At 45.8% G+C, this 19,547-nt stretch overlaps 2 protein-coding genes across 3 annotated transcripts; both read right to left on the bottom strand.

Moving 5' to 3' along the window:
* Positions 1–328: 328 nt before the first annotated feature.
* On the bottom strand, positions 329–6,142 carry LOC119138517 (interleukin-17 receptor E). The gene is made up of 17 exons (XM_037278643.1): positions 5,968–6,142; positions 5,566–5,581; positions 5,404–5,493; positions 4,503–4,591; positions 4,337–4,429; positions 4,162–4,264; positions 3,558–3,700; positions 3,419–3,487; positions 2,608–2,674; positions 2,354–2,535; positions 2,228–2,275; positions 2,004–2,049; positions 1,790–1,941; positions 1,543–1,608; positions 1,432–1,483; positions 1,261–1,368; positions 329–1,149 (listed from the first exon to the last, which is right to left on the bottom strand). The coding sequence occupies exons 1-17, from the start codon at positions 6,061–6,063 to the stop codon at positions 383–385; spliced, it is 2,187 nt and encodes a 728-aa protein (XP_037134538.1). The 5' UTR covers positions 6,064–6,142; the 3' UTR covers positions 329–382.
* Positions 6,143–7,279: 1,137 nt separating this feature from the next.
* Positions 7,280–19,398, bottom strand: brpf1 (bromodomain and PHD finger containing, 1). 2 transcript variants are annotated; one of them, XM_037279587.1, is made up of 16 exons: positions 18,846–19,398; positions 17,060–17,835; positions 15,982–16,171; positions 15,523–15,810; positions 14,746–15,263; positions 14,174–14,363; positions 13,976–14,107; positions 13,573–13,701; positions 13,094–13,457; positions 11,877–12,188; positions 11,443–11,721; positions 10,837–10,984; positions 10,408–10,541; positions 10,215–10,330; positions 9,997–10,151; positions 7,280–8,078 (listed from the first exon to the last, which is right to left on the bottom strand). In XM_037279587.1, the coding sequence occupies exons 2-16, from the start codon at positions 17,788–17,790 to the stop codon at positions 7,895–7,897; spliced, it is 3,870 nt and encodes a 1,289-aa protein (XP_037135482.1). In that variant the 5' UTR covers positions 17,791–17,835; positions 18,846–19,398; the 3' UTR covers positions 7,280–7,894. The 2 variants fall into 2 exon arrangements, with proteins under 2 accessions (XP_037135482.1, XP_037135491.1); XM_037279596.1 differs by lacking the exon at positions 18,846–19,398 and adding an exon at positions 18,436–18,727.
* Positions 19,399–19,547: the final 149 nt, after the last annotated feature.

Consider the following 19,547-nt stretch of genomic DNA (forward strand, 5'->3'; position numbering starts at 1 on the left):
ACAACGAAGCGTGCTCCGGGCAGCCCCTTTGTGGCACTCTGAATAACTGAACAGCATTCCAAAAACGCTGTGACTTTCCAAACGCTTGATGTGCATTTCCACAGGCATCTTTAGACACTTTCTGAGCTTAGTCTATGGAGCTAAGCCGCGTGTTTGATGCCGCTATGGCATTTCTATTCACAACAGGTCATTGTAAATTCAAGCTTGGGCCGCTGTAATTGAGAATTCTGCTGCCTCACTACAGAATGTAGAAGTCACACAAGGACGGATTTTTTGATGCTTCTCCGCCGTCTGTTGTGCTCTCGCTTCATTTCCTTTTCGAGTGCCAGCAAGATCTTCCCCGCATTGTATCCAGTTTTTTTTTCCTGACTGATGAGACTCATCACCTTGGGCCTTTTGTCCTTCGCACATTAGGCAGCAGCGTCTGCAGCCGGCGGGCCAACTGCATCGCCAGCCACACTGACGTCCCCTTTGAAAGCAGTCTACCCCAACAACGCCCCCAAAAGGTCTTATTAGTTGCCCTGGGGCCTTCGAGCTCCCCAATGAGCCCTCCCAAGTCCCGCGGCATGCAGTAGCGAGGGATGTCTCGAAAGGCTTCAGGGATGTCCCTGCTGCGGCACAGGCCACGAAAGTAGACCAAGGCCACGCCTCCTTCTTTGCGCCGGTGCAGGGCGCCCTCCAGACAGGCTAGAGCAGCCGCAAACACAGGTTCGATGACGACTGAGCGTTGGTCCTCCATCAGCCGTTCTTTGTCCTCGCACGTTCCGGCCCCACCTTCCTCAAGCATTCCCGGTCGTCCGGCATCGTGTTGGGAATTGTCGCCAGCCTCGTCTTTGCCGCCACGCGTACGCTGCCTCCATTTGCCGTACGTCCTTTTGGCCTCGGGACTCCAGATTATTAAGACTTTTCCTTGCGCCTCCTGCACAGCCTCCCACTGCCCGTACAGCCATGGCAGCGGGCCCAAGTCGGCCACGCTGGTCTCGGCGCCAGCTTCCGCCCGCATCTGCGAGCTTGCGGCGCACAGGGCCACATGGACCGTGGCGCTTAGATCCCCCCGAAGCAGGGAAGCCAAGGCGCACACGGCCGAAACGTGCGACGACCTCTCTGACGAGCACACCAGCAACACTGGCTTCTGGATGAACAGCCAAGCTACACGTCGGGGAAAAAGAGAGCGGAGATTACAAGTGCATTATCATCTCAGACTGTTCAATGACCTCAAAATAAAAGCGTTTCAAAAAAGAATGGAATTATGCAACTGACCTATAGCTGCCTTTTTCTTGAGAGAGTGGAGAAAAATGGCTAAAAATGCAAGCACGGTGAGAAGAATCAAAGCTGCTGCCGCTAGCGCCCCCCATCTGTCACGAGTTTCTGCAGAAGAAAAGAGAACTCAGAACCAAAACAATCTGGAATTACAATGTCGCGCATACTCACCGTGTGGACACAGAATTCTTCGTCCAGTTTGGGCGGGGAATGACTGCCACACCTGCGCAAGTTCAACCCATAAGACACCAAACGAAACAATGGGCACTGCTGGAAAGTTACCTGCACACACGCGCTCCCCGCAGCCCAGTGGAGAGGCATGCTTACTTTGCTCTCAGACGCTGCTTCCTGAGAAACAGCCCACACAAGTCAACGTCTCGGGGATGCTCACATAGCTCACCTTCATTGACGAATCGTTTTAGTTTAGCGTGTTAAAGGAAAGGTGGAGCACGTCAGAGCAGTTTTTAGAAGTTTTGGAAGAATTGGGAGGCTGACGGGAGCGGTTCACATGACATACTCAGAGACTCACCACCGCCACTGCGCAGACGGGCCCTCGGGATGTGCATTCCCTCTGGCTCAGCACGCACATTTGAGCCGAGAAGGTGGCCGCTGCGGAAGACTTGACGAACACAGACAGCGTACGCAGTCCAGCTTCCAGAGAAACATGCCAAGATGGCATATCTGCAACACAGAGGGTGCACGTCACACCTCCTGACTGGGATCATTGTCTTGAGTTAACTCACCAGCCTGGAAGGGGCAAGAGATGTTGTGGCTGCCTTGCAGGGAAAACTGCAACCACAAAATGATTGAAGAAACATCAGCATAACATGAAACATTATTTCCATTTTGCTTTTGTTTCATATCATCAACGAGCAACATCGCCAAGTTCGTTTTGTTATTCAACTTGAGTGTGGTAGGGCACAATTCTACTTGCTGATTTCTTCGCACTCTTCTCTTGCAATCTCACCTTCACGCACATCTGCGGGTGTTTGTCCACAGCTGAGATGTTAAATATCTGGAAGGGGACACGTCAGCTTTCATGAATAAACAGATGAGGAAGGAAAGAATGATTGCAAAGATTTGTGCCAAGTACCAGGTTTGTGCCGTCTTCCTGCACGTCAAGGGTGGAGTTGGGCAAGGGGGTGCAGATGTGTTCGTGATGCTTCCAGCAGAGGGAAGCAAATACGGGGAAGGCTTGGGCGGGACACACGGAGCGCCAAGTCAAAGTGGACTCGTACGGTGTGATCTCGGAGGACAGCCACACATTTTCCGCATCTGCTGGCACACATGCATGATGCATGCTTATATTATTAACACTCCCGGCCCCCCGTTGTCAAGTGTACTCACCTGGCAGAGGGATGTGTTGTAGAGGGCACACCGTTTTGCGTGGGGCGTCTGCGTGGGTGTAAAAAACCTGTCAACACAAAAAGAGGGGAGCTTAGAGCACTGACACTGACTTCTAATCAGGCTGCTACGTATAGTGACAGGTAGAGCAATTCAATGCTTTGCCACTAGAGGGCACAATTCACTCTCTTAATCAATCCAACTTTTCATACATACAAGTGAAGCACAAAGCAAGGCTGTGTAATTGATCAAAATTCAAATGCTATGACAATTATTACACTCCAAAATTACAAAATCGGCTTAAAACATTAATATCGACTGCACTACTTGATTTTATACATTAGCACCTATATTAAATTCAAAGTAACTAATTTTATCAAATTAATTTGGTCCAAATGGAACTTGCATAATCAGTGTTTCAATGAAATGTATTTTTTTTAATAATTTATTTTTTACATGTTTAAATATTTTGTTGTTTTGTACCGAAAAACAAATGATTGTTTCAATTATACCATTTTCTCCAACATACATCAAATACACATGCCTTGGATCAATAAAGCTGGAGAAATGACAGATGGGCCAGATAAAATTGGTGAAGTTGCAATCGTTCTTCCGTCCACCAGATGGCAGAAGTTCAGATTAAGCTCTGGCATTTACACAAGACAGAATCACATGCCCACATTTCACATTCACTACGGTCCATTTGAGAGAGAGCATCATCGTTATTTCACTTGTCATAATTTTCGTTGCATTTTGAGTTTAGCAAACAAACACCTTAGAATTCTAACGTAGAATCAATTGGAGTGGAACATACTTGTATGCAGAGGCACGGAAGCATGTACGGGATCTTGAGAAGTGCAGAGCGAGACTGAGCTGGATCAATCTAAAAATGAAAAGAGAAAATGTTCACGTTTCGGTGCTCAAAGATTTGGGCTCGTGCTGGTGACTCTTACGATGATTAAATTCGAGCCTTGGACGCAATTGTGAGCACTCTGCTTGTAGCACCACCTCGTGTTGACTTTATTCTCCGACTCCACAGTGATGTTGATGGATTTGGATGCATGATGTACAGACAAAAAGAAGCTGGGCACAGGATCTAAAGTCACACAAATGATCGGACCGATTCAGGAAAGACAAAAACAAAGGTCCAAACGCATGACGTGCCTGAAAGAAACACTATGGCAATTGTTTTTTTTTCCATCATCAAGCTTCCACACATTTCCTCAATCATTCACTGACCAAGCAAAGTAAATAATCCCCTTCAACGAGGAAGTTGGCGTTTCACCTTCATAGATTTTTTTGTTTCTGTGAAACTGTTGACAAGAAAATGTTGCCGCACAGAACTCGCCATTATTCAAATTCAGTACACACAAGAAGTTAGTCGACATTGGAAAAAAACTTTTTTCTGTCCACCACTGCAGTTGAAAGTTTCACAAGCTTCCCACACATCAGGTTGTTGAGCTTAATGTACACATTGTTAATATTGTAATCATAGTTCATTGTTCCACTGCTTCGCTTGCCTCACACGAGTATAGAAGAACACACACGCTCACCTACCCGGTAGAGTGTAGTTGACACTGCAGCGTATCGACGCGGCGTGGTAGGATACAGTGACGGGAAGCCGTAGCTTGGCCTCCACACAGTCGCAAAGCAGCTCCCACTGGAAGAAAAGGGGCACCTTGTGAGTATTAGCAGAGTACTGCGTGTCGGGAAAATGGAGGAAGAATATTACTGAGGTTAAAGTGTCGTTGCTATATGGCCCACGCAGGTCAGAGTTGTCGGGACACCACACTTGGATTTCACTTCTGTTCTTCTTGGCGTGCCACTACACACATAAAACAGATGGCGGTGGTGGTGATGATGATAATGATGAAAAATTGGGGTGTAAGAGGCCAAACCTTTTTCTTTTTTCTCTTATATGTGATGACGGGCCTGATGATCTCTTTTCTCGAGGATGCAATTTCAATTGTGGGAGCTCGACTCAAGTCTGGAACGAGCTCACATTTAATTTCATTTCATCTGATAGCAAAAACAAAACAAAGCTAGAAGCGGTCTTATGTAAATACAATCGCACACACAGGAACAGGAAGTACACATTTTATTCCATTCAAATTAATAATTAAATAATTGGTTCAAGTTATTAATTTTTTTCCCCCCCAAAAAACATATAGGCGAATGTTAATCTTTTGTGTCACGAGGTACTTTTAATTGTTTGACCAGTTCCTACACTCGAATCGACCATTAAAGGGACAATGTGTACATCTTCTGCCATCTGGTGGTGAACTAATAGAATGCGACTAACTCAATTCGACGCACGCGGATTTTGAAGCATGCATGTGACCACACTTTGCATGCCTAACCCCAATTTCCTCAGCAGCAAAATGCAAATGATTCTAGTATTTCCTCAAGTGCGAAAGTAAGCGCACTGCATTTGTTAAATGCGGTAGTAATTGATTCAGCAAATTAGTGATCGGGTGATTGTGTCCTTTGGGTATCCGTCGCAGAAAGTAAGCAGCGAGGCGCGACCCATGGAATATTATTAGTAGACCTACGATTATATAAAAAAAAATAACGTTGAGATAGGACTTTTTTTTTTTATGGCATATTATAGAAATTAAGAGTGGGATTTTAAAAATGAATAAAAAAATCAAAGCATTCCACACACCAAATGTACAAATGTGCAAAGAGGGTAGCGTTGGACCAAATATAAATTGCTTGACTTAGAAAAAGCTTAACGTTGTTGAATATCCAAAACTGTGTGCAAAAGCAATTCAGCATTTTCAATTGTTCCATGCACACCTCCATGTTGAATCCAAACCTGGACGGAGACACATTTGCTGTTTGATGGATGGCGAACGATCTTGATGGGGCAGCCGTCTGCCTCGTAAACTGCCCACAAATCAACATTCAGCGTCATGACAGCAACGTGAAGACAAGTAGTCAAGATTTGACTTGACTCACCATTTTCATGGGCCCGCTACAGTGGAGTTTGAAGATAGAAGAAGAGTTGGAGTTAGAAGAGACAATTGTTAGGAATATCAGACACATGACGAAGATTGGTGCACCTAAAATGTCTCGGTGTGTCATCTCATATTTGATAAGAAATGCTTACACAATTCATGGCATGGAAAAACGAGGCAGAGGGGAACTTTTGATTGCAGAATCCTTTTTTTTTTTAAATTAATATTAATAATATATATTTTCTCAGACCCCAAACTACAACCCAGGAGATAAAATATCCTGGCGCCATCCCTGTTAGTAATAAGGGACATTTCAAATGAACCTTAAACTCACGTTATATGCTTATCTATGTACTAACTGGACATTTGCACATATATTTACTGCTTTTCAGCACCCGCTCACCTGGCACGTGAAGTTTCCGTTTCCGTGGGGAAGGAGCAGCCCGCTGACGATTACGGTGAAGACGAGCGAGCCCACGAACCGCCTTTGCAATTGCATTGCAGCTTTAGAAGGAAATACTGCACAAAAAAATGACCCTTGACAGGAGACAAACTATGTGGTCGTAAAGGGCTGTGTTATAAAGGTAGATGGGCGTGGCCTTGGAGGGACCGCCTCTCACGCCATCCACACAATGAAAAAAAAACAAAGCAAAACAAAATAAAAAAACTCGAGGTGTTTACGATGTACAGCTACAGCAACACAAGTAACAGCAAGATATTGCTTTTCAGAAAACAAGAACATTCCCAACAAATTCAACAAAATCCACTTGCCCTCAGGCAAGCTTTTTATTAGAGAAAATATTCAACCTTATTTGAATAACATTTCCTTCTGCATTGCAAGACCAAAACTGGAAAAATCAAAAGAATAAATAAGTGAAAAAAAAAATATATTTTTAAAAAAGATGTAATCAAAAATAAAAATCGATTCTGCAAAATAAAAGTAAAAATGGTATTCATTTAATAAACAGAACAAGATTTAAAAATAAAAATAAATAGCAACATAAATGTGGAAATAAATACTAAACTGCCAAAATCATCAAATAAACGATTGATCATAAAAACAAAAAATTAACATAACATTTATAATTGAAAAATTGACAAAAATATATTGAAATGAAAACAAAAAAAATATTCAGCAAGATAAAAATACAATGATAAAAAAGGATTAAAAGCAAAATAAATTTGAGAATAAATGCAAAAGTAATTAAATAAATGCAATTAAATATGAATTTATTTATTTATTTCCAATTACATTGTTTTTGTAATTATTTTCTTTATTTTTAATTTTGCCAGTGTTGGTCCTCTATACTGCGTCACACAAATTCGAGTGGTGTGGGAGGATATTGGAATGATGATTGTTGTAACTATGTCACAATGACACCAAATTCAGATTTCATTTTCCAAGATTGTGCATTTCATCAGCTGCTGCATACAATAGACAAGCCGCATAAGACTACAAACAAGGTCTCGGACGTACTTTTGACTGTCATGTTATGCATAAAACTATAAAAAGGGCTTTTTGAGGGACTTTGATGTCATGGGAACATTATTGAGTCACAGTGAAAGCAATGAGTGTTCGTTTGTCGCATACATGTTGAGTGAAGTGTGTTAAATTGCCACAAAGAAGCTGATGACTCTGCAAGCCCTCAAGGAAGAACAGTGAAAGTCAAAAACCCGCGAGTCGAGATACATAAAAGCACAGCAGACCACACAAGTGAGATGTTTGATTTTCTTTTTTTTTATTAAAATGGTATTCTTTTGAGAGCTGTATTTATATAAAAACTGTAAAGCGCTCATCTTGGGACGAGACAGCGAGGTCGTGTTGCTGCCTCACTTTGGCTGTTGACCTAACAACCTATGCGACATTACAAAATCTTCAAAACGGGAAGTGTTGGGATTACAAGTGACATCATGATTGTGAGGGACTGATGAAATTTTAAAAAGACTGCTGAGTGTCCACAGGAGCTCGTAATGAGCTGCACATTGAATAAATTAGGTGGAATTCATTTTGTGGCTTGTTTGCCGTCCGAATGCGGACGAGCTCTTTGCGTCCGCCGCGCGTCTGACATGCACGCTGCACGGCCAGTTTTCTAGCCTCCTCTTTATACACATTTAGGCTTGCGCATTTAAATACATCATTCATTTCACATTTCTGATTTAAAAAAAAAAGTGTTTTGAAGACAATCACAGTGGATTGTTTCTAAGTCGCGCGACCAATGCCCGCTTGTAGTTTTCATAATTACGTGGGGAATTCTAGTGAGGCGCGCACACACTGTACCAATCGTGACCACGGCATCACCCTGCCTGTGCATGCGTGTGTGCGTGTGCTTTCAGTCGCTGTCGCTGGTCTCGCTGCTGGGGTCTCCCTGCACTTTGCTGCGGTGCTGCATGGCCCGGTGGTAGGCCACCTGCACCGACTTGCGGATGTTGGACTTGCGGCCTTCCAGCATTTTCTCCTTGTCCAGCTCCTGGTCCACGCCCAGCGGCACCAGCTTGGAGCGCGGCAGCCACTGCCTGCACGCACAGAAAACAAGAAAAGGAATGTCAGCCACGCTCAATGCAGTTGAACTTGACTTTCCAGTGAGTGCCCTTTTTTTTTTTTCTTCTTCTAAATCAAGTTTGTAGCCTTGGATTTCGCTGGCAGCGCTGGGGGAAGTAAGTTCCAAACACATGACATATACTACATATTACGATCTGTAAATAAAATGTTGTGTGTTAACCAACTAAAAATGCAGAATTGTGACATGTGACGTGACCTAACCAGGCTGGAAACAATGCTAACTCTTTTTGGGGGTCGCACACAATTGACTTGCAGAGCAAATATTCACATTTTCCCTTCTTTATTCAATGTATTACAGATAATACGCAGCAACTCATCATCAACAATTTAATCGCAAAATTATATGAACATTGGATCAAACAGGAGGTCATAACTTCAAATCAAAGATTGTAAATTGGACCGTAGAAAATGTTTTTAGTAACCGTGTAGGGTTATTACGGACTAATCTTAACGGCGATGTTAACTCTGCCACGCTGGTAATTTTTTGGTGTTAAGAGACTGGAAAATAGCCAACTTACTTGTCTGGCTTTGGCTCTTTAAATAATTTTCTGTGTGTATGTGATTCTGTTTTATTATGCTGGTTGTTTATAATGTTTTGTTGCTTGCCTAACAATAAATCCCATCAAAGAATCGACTGAAATGACTGAATACACGGCCGACGACATTGAAGTCTGACAATTATTACAGTTCATTTTCAAATTCCAGCAGAATGATTTCCATCCATCCAAAAAAGACGAAAATGTTCCTCGCGAGTTTCTAATGCGTCAAATTTCATTCGTAAAGCCTCACATCAGCCAGTATGGTACGCCCTCCAACGTATTTCACTTCAATTGCTTTGAGACATATTTGTTTTGAAACATTTATTTTGGTCCAATTTAGACTAACCGTTTTTATCAAATGAAACGGTCTTGGCAGTGTTACTTGGTGAGCCTATTTTGTTTTACAAGGTGTTTGCTGACATGACATGATCGAGTTGGCAGTGTTTCTTGTAACGGGGCGTTACTTGGTGAGTCAAAAGGCAGCCTCAACAACATTACGAGAAGCAACAGCGGCCTGGTTCCCCCCACCTCTTCAGTCCTCTTTCAAAACATTTCTGTGAACCGGCTCTTTGATGATTTTCTGAGTTTCCGTTCAAACTAGGCCACCAAGCGACATGCGTGTGAACACTCAGGAAAATGTAAAGCGCCTCACGGGGCTCACTCGGCACAAGTTTAGTGGCTGAACCCATATCGGGTCAAAGCGCTGACAACTTTTGATGCTGCTGCCATTAGTGTGCTAATCAATTCTCCGTCCAAAGCGCCATACAAGATGAGTATGCGGGAGATGATCGAAATCGAGAACTGATAAAGGCTGAAAACCGTCGACTGAATGTCAACATTTGGAACCGCCTACTATTTTAAGGCAAACACAAAATGCAAAACTCCATAGACAGGCTACTCAATAATATCAGTGTCGCAATGTTCACCATGTTAACCAACATACATCTTAACATAAATAGTGGACAAAAAAAATTATAATTCTGAAAGGCATATATTTTTCATCTTCTGTGATAAATGAAAAATAATGCAGCTTACTTGGTTGCTTACTAGTGAAACTTTGCTTAGTTTGTGGCAGTATGCATGTACTATACTGCCCCCTGGTGGCCAGGGGGACCACAACAATAACGGCACAATGTGGGGCTGGAACGGATTAATGGCATTTCCATTGATTTTAATGGAAAAGGGTGATTTGAGATACAATTTCTGAATGTGAGACTCAAGGCAAACTGTATTGGGCCCATGTAAGTAAAGTTGTGGCTGCCGCCTTGAAGGTAGAAACAGACCATAGAAATGTTGCAACACATTTACATAATAAAGAGGGCAAACCACTAACCAGGTTCTTTTGTTGTCAAAGAAGAGAACCAAGAAGAGGTGCTCGCGTGCTTCCTGGGTCATCTGCTCTCCGAGTTTGAGAACGTCTAGTGGTGGGACGGGGATGGGGACGCCGCGGTGGAACACGCCCTCCCGGGGCATTTTGGGGTCAATGATCTGCCCACAGATGTCAGCATTTTTAAGCCGCCACAGCTACAATCAAACGTCATGTGGACTCACCAGAGCAGGATACGAAGGGTAGCCTCTGCACTTGGCCCACACCAGGTCCAGCGCCTCCAATGATGCGTAATCATCCGAGGTCATCCAGCATCCCGCCCGCGCCCGCCCACGCACCACTGACAGTAAAGTGTGAAAAAGGGGCACGGTCAGTACCGAGCGACCTCTTCTTGTCGTCGATCTTTTCCCCACTCACAATGCGACACTCCCCGCGAGCCTCCAACCGAGTACGACTCGTTTTCAGTGCCAGATGTCTCCTCGCTGCTGTCCTCCTGGAAGGCCGAGCGCGAGAACGACGCCTTTCCTCGGCCCTGCTTCGACGGTGTCGTGCTGTCAACGCGAAAGGAGAGGTGTATGCGACAATTAAGCCTGTGACTGCACAATACCTAAACCGACAAAGACACAAAGCTGGGATGCCTTCAAAAATGGCAAAAACGCTTCAACCTCTCAGTTTGTGCCTCAATTCCAGAATAAATACCGCTAGCTAGTTAACAGATAGTTACGTAATATGACTAGTACTTGAAGCTCATTGAAAATTCTTCAGTAAGATGGAAATGATTCCTCCTGCCTTTGTCACTCGAGCTTGATGTATCAAAAACAGTGATCACAAGAACGGACATCTGACCTGGTCCGGTCGGAGGCGGCGCTGCTGCTGCTGCTGGTGGTCGACTCCGAGTCGGAGCTGGAACGCGGAAGACGCGTGTCGTTTCTATACACGCGGAAGCTCTCCGTCACGGGCTGGTTCCCTCCGACAAATCCATTACTTGGCAGACCTACGCGCACAGATTGATTGATTGATTGATTGATTGAACTAATAACTTGATTGAATGGCAACTTTAAATGCGTTTACCATGTCCTTTGACAAAGAAAAGCATACAAAAAAAAACAGATGAGTCATAATCATGGGTATAAATAAACTTCAAGCTCCCATGCTAGGTATAAGCTCTCTCTCGTGACATACCGGAGAAGTAATAATTAAACGGTCAGTGACTCCAGAACGTTTTTGTAATCCAGTAAGAGATTGTCAGGTACAGTTCAAATGTATCTAACTTTGTATTTGCACGTGATCTTTTCGAGCACCTTGTTTTCCGAAAGGAGACGAACTTAGCGAATGTTCCTCAACACGCAATGACTTTTGTCACGTGAGGGAATATTACAAATTGTTTGTGATGACATTTTGCTTGTATCTCTGCTGTACAATTCATTGTATGCTTGAGCGTGTTTCCAGTACCTGGCAGCAGGTCGTCATTATCGCTGTCAGTGTCGGAGGTGGAGCTGGTGCGGGGGCTGCGGGGACGCTTCCTTTGCCTGCCCGGCGACAGCATGGGCAACTGCGGAGGCCCGATGGGACTGGGGGCGACCCCTGCTACAATGTAGCCAGGATCCCGGTTTTTAGGAGGGCGTCCGGGCCTTTTGGGAGGTCCGGCCATTTTGGGGTTCTTCTTGGAGAAGAGAACGGAGGTCCGTCGGCCCACTTCTGGAGCCAAGGCAGAGGACGATGCGCTCATATCTGTTAGTTCAAAACAATGACAAAAAAAAAGAAACTTTTCAGATGTTTTGCACACAACCACAATACAGATTGGAAAAAAAGAAATGGACACCTATCCCTTAAAATGTTATAACTGCTTTCATCAATGACTTGAACTGTAAAATTAGCATACTGACCCTTGCCGCCGAGCTCCTGACTGCTGCTCTCTTCCCCTTCGTCGTGGTGCCCCGTGGACGACGGATGATGCGGGAGCGAACCCCGATCTCCTCCACCCCCTCCTCCGAGAGAATCCCTGGGCCCGCCCGAGCCGCCTTCTCGCTGATGTGCCAGCTTCCTCTTGATGATGCTGAGCTCCTTGCGGAGAGCTTTGGCTCTGCGGGACTGGCCGATGCTGTGCTTCCCCGAGCTGGCCTCCTCCAGACAAGCCTGCACGTAATGCAGCTGCTCCTCCAAAGGCAGCCGCCGCCTGTTCTCCGGCACCAGGAGCTCTACGGCGGGATGAGCATGCTAAACGTTTTGCACGCTTCTCACAAAAAGTGAACATTTAGCTTTTGGCTGAATATCCCAGGTTAACTTCAGTTAGCCGTCCCTAAGCTTTTGAATGCACATGTCCAACTGCTCAATGTTTCAGTACCTTTTTGCAGGTCTTGACCAATCAAGTTCACTTCCATGCCTTTCTACGAGTCTTCCAGTCTCTCTATATTTTTATTGCAACCTGCTGATCGGGGACGTCCAGTCAAATAAGGATTAGATTAAATATTTTCCATTTTAGCTCTTGTCTGTACTTTCTATTGATTTTTGTTTTGAATCCAAGTGTCCCTGATTTAAGGTCGGTTCCTATTCAATGGGCAAGATGCAAAATATGGCAGATTCGGCTCAGATTGCGCAATCCCTCCGCAAATGGGTCGAGTAGGGTTGTAGGGAAGTTGTCCCTCTTCATGTATTCAATATGTTTTCAGACACAAAATTTGACTGGAAGACCTAATAAAAAGCACCACTCTGTTTGACTCATAAATGTGTAAATCTGACTTTGTTGTCAGTGCCTCTCCAGCTGAGAACCTGCTTCTCATGACACTCTAAACTTGTCAAAATCTTACCGGCATGATAAAGACGACTGGTTAAATATCGATTCTGATTCTACCTGGACATTTGTCGCTCGATTCGTGGCTCTAACAGCTGTTGGATATTTTGCAGCTCAGCTCCTTATCGGAGAGTAGTGAAAGAGAACAGTTGGACAAGTGCAGACAAAAGTTTGGAGAAGGTCGAGTTCATCTAAACAGGTTCTTCCTGAAATTTTGTGTCGAATGTGTGATGGGGACAAAGCGACTTCCAATGAACGTGTTTAAAGACAACATCCTTTTTTTTTTTTTCTTCTGCAGCCAAATCATCTCACCATCTTCATTAGATGACAACGGCCAATCTCGTTCTCTTTCCCGCTCTCGTTGGCGCTCCCTCTCCAGTTCCCGTCTCGTATCGGGACTGGCCTCCCGGGGGAGGTGCATGCCGGTCTCGTAGTCAAAGCCGATCCTGTCCGCTTGCCGCCTGGCGCTTTTAATGACCACTCCGCCCATTTCTCGAAGGCGCAACGCAGCCCGGTAGAACACCGTGTCCTTGGCGTTGTACTTGAGGCAGTTGTTGACAATGAGACCAAAGTCACCCTCAAATGCCTCAAAAGTCAGATAGCGGTGGGATTCCAAAAGGTTCCACATAGTCTGGAAGTCCATGGGAGTGTCAATATGATCCAGGTAGTCCGGGACCTGCAAATCACAATGCAAATGACTGCTTCTTTTATGTACTTATTTATTAATTTACAGAAATACAACAAAAAAAAACTGTGTGTGTGTGTGTGTATACACAAACATATTGACTGACCTCTGCAAGGGGCACGGGCTCAGTGAAGAAGTTGTTAGTGTCTCTTTCTTGTAACTGTTCTAACGTACTCCTCAGCAGCACCAGGAGGGGAGTCAGCTGCATCTCTAGCGCCATCTGCTGCATTTTAATCTGAAAAGAAAAAAGGAGACTCCACAGTTAATTGAAGTGAGCACACTCATGATTGTCGGTTGTAGTGACTCACGTTTCCCAACCTTTATTTTTTTTTAAATCTCAAAGGTTGAGGCACAGGTTAGTTATGTCGCTTCCGCTAACTAGTGGCAGAGCAATTCATTGTTCAGTCTGTCACCAGTGCTTCCTTGCTATAGTGCAATTAACCTTTTGAAGCACAGAATGCGGAAGTCCTCATGTAAATAAATGATTATACTCCATCACCACATCTCACCGTCTCCCTCTTGAGTTTTTCCCTCTTGCGGATGAGTTCCACAAGTAACCTGGCTCTCTCCAAGTCGTGTCTGAGTCGTTGCCACGCCTTCAGTTGCTCCTTCAATACCGTTTGTTTCTCCTCGCAGTCCCTCTGTAGCGGCAAAATCAAACGTGAGAGCAGGAGAGGACGGCAAGTGGCGGTAAGCTCACAACGTACCACGGGAAGTTGAGCTGAAGGCTGCGGCGGGACGGGCTCAATATGTCGTTGGGACTGCAGATGCGTTTGAAGCCGCCGCAGCAGTGGTACGCCGTTGCGGCTTTGCCTCTTGAGGGTCCAGTAGCTGTGAAGCCGTTGCATGAACTGGCTCTTCCTGGGTACCGTTAAGTTGCTGGTGATTTTGCTTAGCCTGAATCAAATCAAACACGGGTTAACTGAATTACTATATTTTGGTCGTCATGGCGCATCATATAATGAATGGTGCTTTTGGGTCAAATTCAACCTTCCCATGAGGTGCTGTCTTGGTCTCATAATGCGAGCAGTATGAGGAAGACGGCAGTTTAAATACCAATTCTAATTGAACCAGGAAATGTCTCGAGTCAATTCAGTGACAAAACACCTGTTGTTAAAAAAATCAATCAGTGCAAAAAGTACTGAACCCCAATTGAACGTTTAAAAGTCAAATTAAGTTCCAAATTGATGTACAAGTTATTTTGAAGTCCAAGTTCATGCTGAAATTTGACCCAAAATTCCGACATTTCCAACTAATGTGCGTTTGTGCTGAGCAGTACCTATGAGGGGGTATACACGGCACTGAGACCACCGGAGCCGCAGCCCTTCTCTCAGCCAATATCTTCCTGGCTCGCTTCATCTTCATTCTCGACTTGGCCTTTGCCCTCTTAGCCCGCTCCGAGCTCCAGCCCCTGGAGTCGTCATCGTGGCCGACGGAGGGCTCGTCGTCCTCCTCCGGTTCGCCTTCGCTCTGAGACGACGCGCCGCTGGTGCCGCCGACGCACCCCAAGGGCTGGGCGGATCCTGGAGGCGTGTGGATGTCGCAATAGGCCGTCTTGCGGACGCTGAAGGAGGTTCCGTTGGCCCCCGTCTCTCGGACGGGCTCCATTTTCATGTAGAGGCCCGCTTGCTGCGCGCACGTGACGTGGAAGGCGGTGTAACAGTTGGCTTTGTGACACTGAATGCAGGCACCGGAGCCTCGCTGCTTGCAGATGTAGCAGGTCAGTTTCCAGCGTGCCGGAGGGATGTGCTCGATGCTGTCGATGGGCTCAAGGAAGACCGTGTTGGCAAAGCACACCTGACGAGCGGCAAAACATTGAGAGTACAAAGTCAGCGCACACACAAAATGTACACTTAGTTTAGCTTTTTTTTTTTTTTTTTTTTTTTTTTTTTTTTTTGACTTGACTGAACCATGCCCGGAAAATGATTGAAGTCCCTTGTCCCGCCCAAAAATAATAATGGTGGTGCCTAAAGTCAAAATGTTGTTCCCCAAGAAAAACAACAAGGGTCATTCGCCGAACTGAGGCTCAATACATGATGGGCCTGTGGAAACTGACCTCCGGGATCCAGAGAGCGCACACCACATGGGCCCAACGCGCGTCGTCCGTCTGTTTGAAGGCTCCTCCCTTGTTGGGGCACAGGGCGCAGTCCACCGCTCGACTCGGCGACTGCAGGCAACGACGACACAACCACTGGCCTTCCGGGATGTACGGCACGCCGTAGCACTCCTGGTGGACGGCCAGGTTACACATGTCGCAGAAGAGGATCACGTTGCTGTTCTGACACTCGCCGTCATTGCAGATGCAACATACGGCGTCCTCATCGATCAGGGTACTCGGGTCTGCCTGGTAGAGACAACAGTGAGCTCACATGAGACCGGCTACAAGCGGTGCAACAATTAATCGACAACATTGATTATCACACACAAAGGGAAATAATCACATTAAAAAAAAATGAGAGAGAGTTTTGAGCAGTCCCGTGGAAAATAACTTGCGGTGCTCCGCTTGCTCGAGTACCTTATTATGGCTTTCAAAGTAAGACTCCTTCTCTAGACGGTCCATGAGGTACTCAAAGACCTCCTGAGGGATGGGCGTGACGCCGTCCATCCGCCGCTTGTCGTTCATGATGTCCAGCCAGATGTAGTCCTCCTCGTCGATGTCGTACTCAACCTCCTCGTCTAGCTCCTCCACAGACTTTTCCATGTACCTGAAGCAAAACACGCGTGGCATCAGTCACGTCTAGGCCACTTGTGTACTGCGACACATTTCACTTGATGGCTCACAAATAAAGCTGGGCTATTTTATCAATATTGATCTTTCCCTTTAGCATCTCCCGACCAGTAGCCTGCTGAAGATGTGACGACGAACCTCAACAGGAAGCCTTTCATTCCATTTCATTTTCAGTCTCTCTGTTCTTCTGCTAACAACCCAGGCGATCCACAATTACCGAAGCTCATCTTCTAGTCAGCGTGCATTAAAGACATTTCAACTTATTAAAACTGACTACTTGAACAATATTTCAAAACATTTCTAAACAAAAATGGAGCGCTTTTAGTAAAAAGCTGGGGAAAGGTAACAAAAAAAAGTTACAAAATCTGGAGAATAACCGTCACATTCAAATATTTTTTAGATTCAATTATTCTATCGATTTTTCCATCAAGTAATCTGATACAATGTTGTTTTGCAATAAAGTATATTGCAAAACCCTCATTTCCAAGTAACTGTTTACTAACCAATTCTTGTTTTTTTTGGTATTGTTTATTGACAAAAAAAAACAATTGAGCAATATCAGACAAGAGGGATTAACTCAGCAACCTTCATGAAATCGATTCATTTACTGATTTGGTCAATGTTTTCCTGATATTTGTAAATGTATTGTTTTGATTAAAACCAAACGCTTTCATGAAGGACTACAGAAATCAGAGAATAATAATTACGATTTGGACACTTTAGTTAAACAACAGCTGTTTTATGAGAAAGGGTAAAACTTACAAACCACTTTCATTTACAACTTTGAAACATTTTCTATCCGATTCATCTATGAATCGATTCTTAAAATATGAAAATGAGGTGACTTTCTTTGCGCAAGTCTGACCTGTAGTAAGAGGACGGGCGGGGAGGAGCGTCAGGCCTGTCTTGATCCAGTTCACGGAAGACCGCCTCGGGCAGCTTGACCGCAGGCCCCGACTGGGCGCCGTGGTGATAGGCCGAGCCGTCCTTCTTTTTCTCTTTGCTTTTATGCTTCCCGGACTTGGGCGTGGATTTGCCCCCGTTGGAGGACGGAACGTCAGGCCGGTCCTTGCCAGCGCCTCCTCCCTCGCCGCTTCCTCCGTCACTCCCGTTACAAACACCCCCAGAGTTGGTGACTGACGGCGGGTCATCTTCAGCGTCGCTGTCCTCCTCTGACACGACGTCAATGTTCTCGAAAATGTTGATGCGGTGAACGCGTCCTTGGATCTCCAGCTCCACCATCCGCTGCGCTTGGGCATACGTCATGGCGTCCCTGCCGGGGGAATGCGAAGGCTCGGAGCGTCCGGGGCTGTGAGTCATACTCCCGCCGTGCCCCTGCCCCCCTCCTTGTCCAAGGCCTCCATCATCCAAATCCAACGAGCCAGCGAGGGACACACGAGGCGGACGCCCCTTGCGCTTCTTGTGGAGCGTGGCCTGCACAGGAGGCGGGTTGTCGTGGTCATAGTGATACAGGTGGTACTCGATGCCGCTGTAGCTCTTGTAGACCTTCCGGCAACTCTCCACGGGGCACTCGTAAGGCGGCTTGCTGGCCCGCAGGTTGTGGCAGAAGGTCTTCACATCAAAGTCCAGGCCCATGACGCCAACGGCCGCAGCCGGCTCGAATGCTGTTCAGGTTTACATCTGAAAACAAAAAGAGTAGGAGACTTCAAGCTTGTGGGTGGCACCTGACCTGCCATGGCATGGCGGTGACCTTTAAAGGCCTTTTTCAAGTCATTGTCATTCAATGAGTTTATGAACATTGCCTTTGCACAAATGTTTCTGTGCACCATTTGCACAGTTGACTCGAGCGTTGCACAGTTGACTCGAGCGTTTTGTGTTTTAAAAACAAGATGATTCCGATGGTTGTTATGTGGGATGATGTTGGAGGTGTAAAGCCAAAACATCTAGAGCTTTAGTACATGTTTATCTTCGTATTATCTTGACGTATGCCAAGTGTGTAAATACAGCTAAGGGAAGTCGATGCATTCCCACTAAAGAATCTTGTTAGCGCACACAGCAGCAAGTGTGCTTTACGCTTGGAACTCGTTTTTACAGTTGAACGTGTTGAGCAACTGCCAAAGCTTGACTTTTGGACATGAATGGCGAGCTTAAGACCAAACTTCCGCAGCTGAGGAGAGCTAACGTTAGCTTAGCTTGTCGCCGCAATCGCGCTCTTTAGCACATTCTGATTCGAGTAGCGAAAACAAGCCCGAAGTGCGAAAGCACAAAAAGGGTGCATACAAACGAGCAGCAGCCTTTAGATGGCCGACTTGTTGTGCGTGATGTCGGATACTCGTTAGCTGCATTTGCGAGGCATTCATTAGCTTCGGAACTGGGGCGTCGCAGGGGAATTTAGTGACTTTTTACAACCAATAAACAGTCGAATGTCGACATTCGGGCAGCAAGTTGGCTTTCGATCTGTGCAAGCGAGCATTTCCCTCCAACCGCGACGACCACCTCACGCACCGCCCGACTTCAATCGCATCCAAATGACATTTGCTCATCTTAGAATTTAGCGCGACGCCTGTGCAATCGTCAGCTAATGTTACCCAATCGAGCCACGAAACGAAACAAAGCAGCCAACCGCCAAGTGATGCCAAACACTTTGTTGTCTTTTATTTATTGGCGGATTACAAACAACGGTCACTTACTACTTCCATCGCATTGCACGAAGCCTTTCGGGGCTCACGCATCGACACTAAGTGCTTCCCAATTCCAAGGAGACGTCGTAGGAGGCGATCGTGGGGTTATTTGAAGAAGCAATGTCCTCTCGCAGTCGTTGCATTGTGCGAAAGAAAGGCAGAAAAGAAGCATTTACTCAGTGAGCCTGAACAACAAAGGGGGCCGCCATTGCGCCAAGAACGTTGGCTTCTTGGGGCGCCTGTCGGCACATTCGACACACAAAGCGGGAAAACGGGGAACCTTTCTCATGCCCCCCGCCCTTCAGCTTTTCAGATTGGTCACATTTTGGGGGTTCATTACAGCTTGATCAATTGGCTTTCACAATCCAGGCGATCAATATTGTTCCCATTTGGCGTCCGAACGAATCTGCCGCTTTGAATATCCATTTACGAACTCATAAATGGCAGGGCGAGGTACGTCCAGCTATCCATCCATTATCCGAACTGCTTTCATCTCACGAGGGTCGCGAGTGTGCTCGAGCCTATCCCAGTCGACTACGGGCAGTAGGCGGGGGACACATACAAACAACCATTCACACTCAAGGACAATTTGGATTTCACAATTGACCTACCATGCATGTTTTTGGGAGTACCCGGAGGAAACCCACGCATGCAGGCACGGGGAGAATATGCAAACTCCACACAGGAAGACAGGAGCTGGAATCGAACCCT

The sequence above is a fragment of the Syngnathus acus genome, chromosome 2, assembly GCF_901709675.1.
Source record: "Syngnathus acus chromosome 2, fSynAcu1.2, whole genome shotgun sequence".
Lineage (NCBI taxonomy): Eukaryota > Metazoa > Chordata > Actinopteri > Syngnathiformes > Syngnathidae > Syngnathus > Syngnathus acus.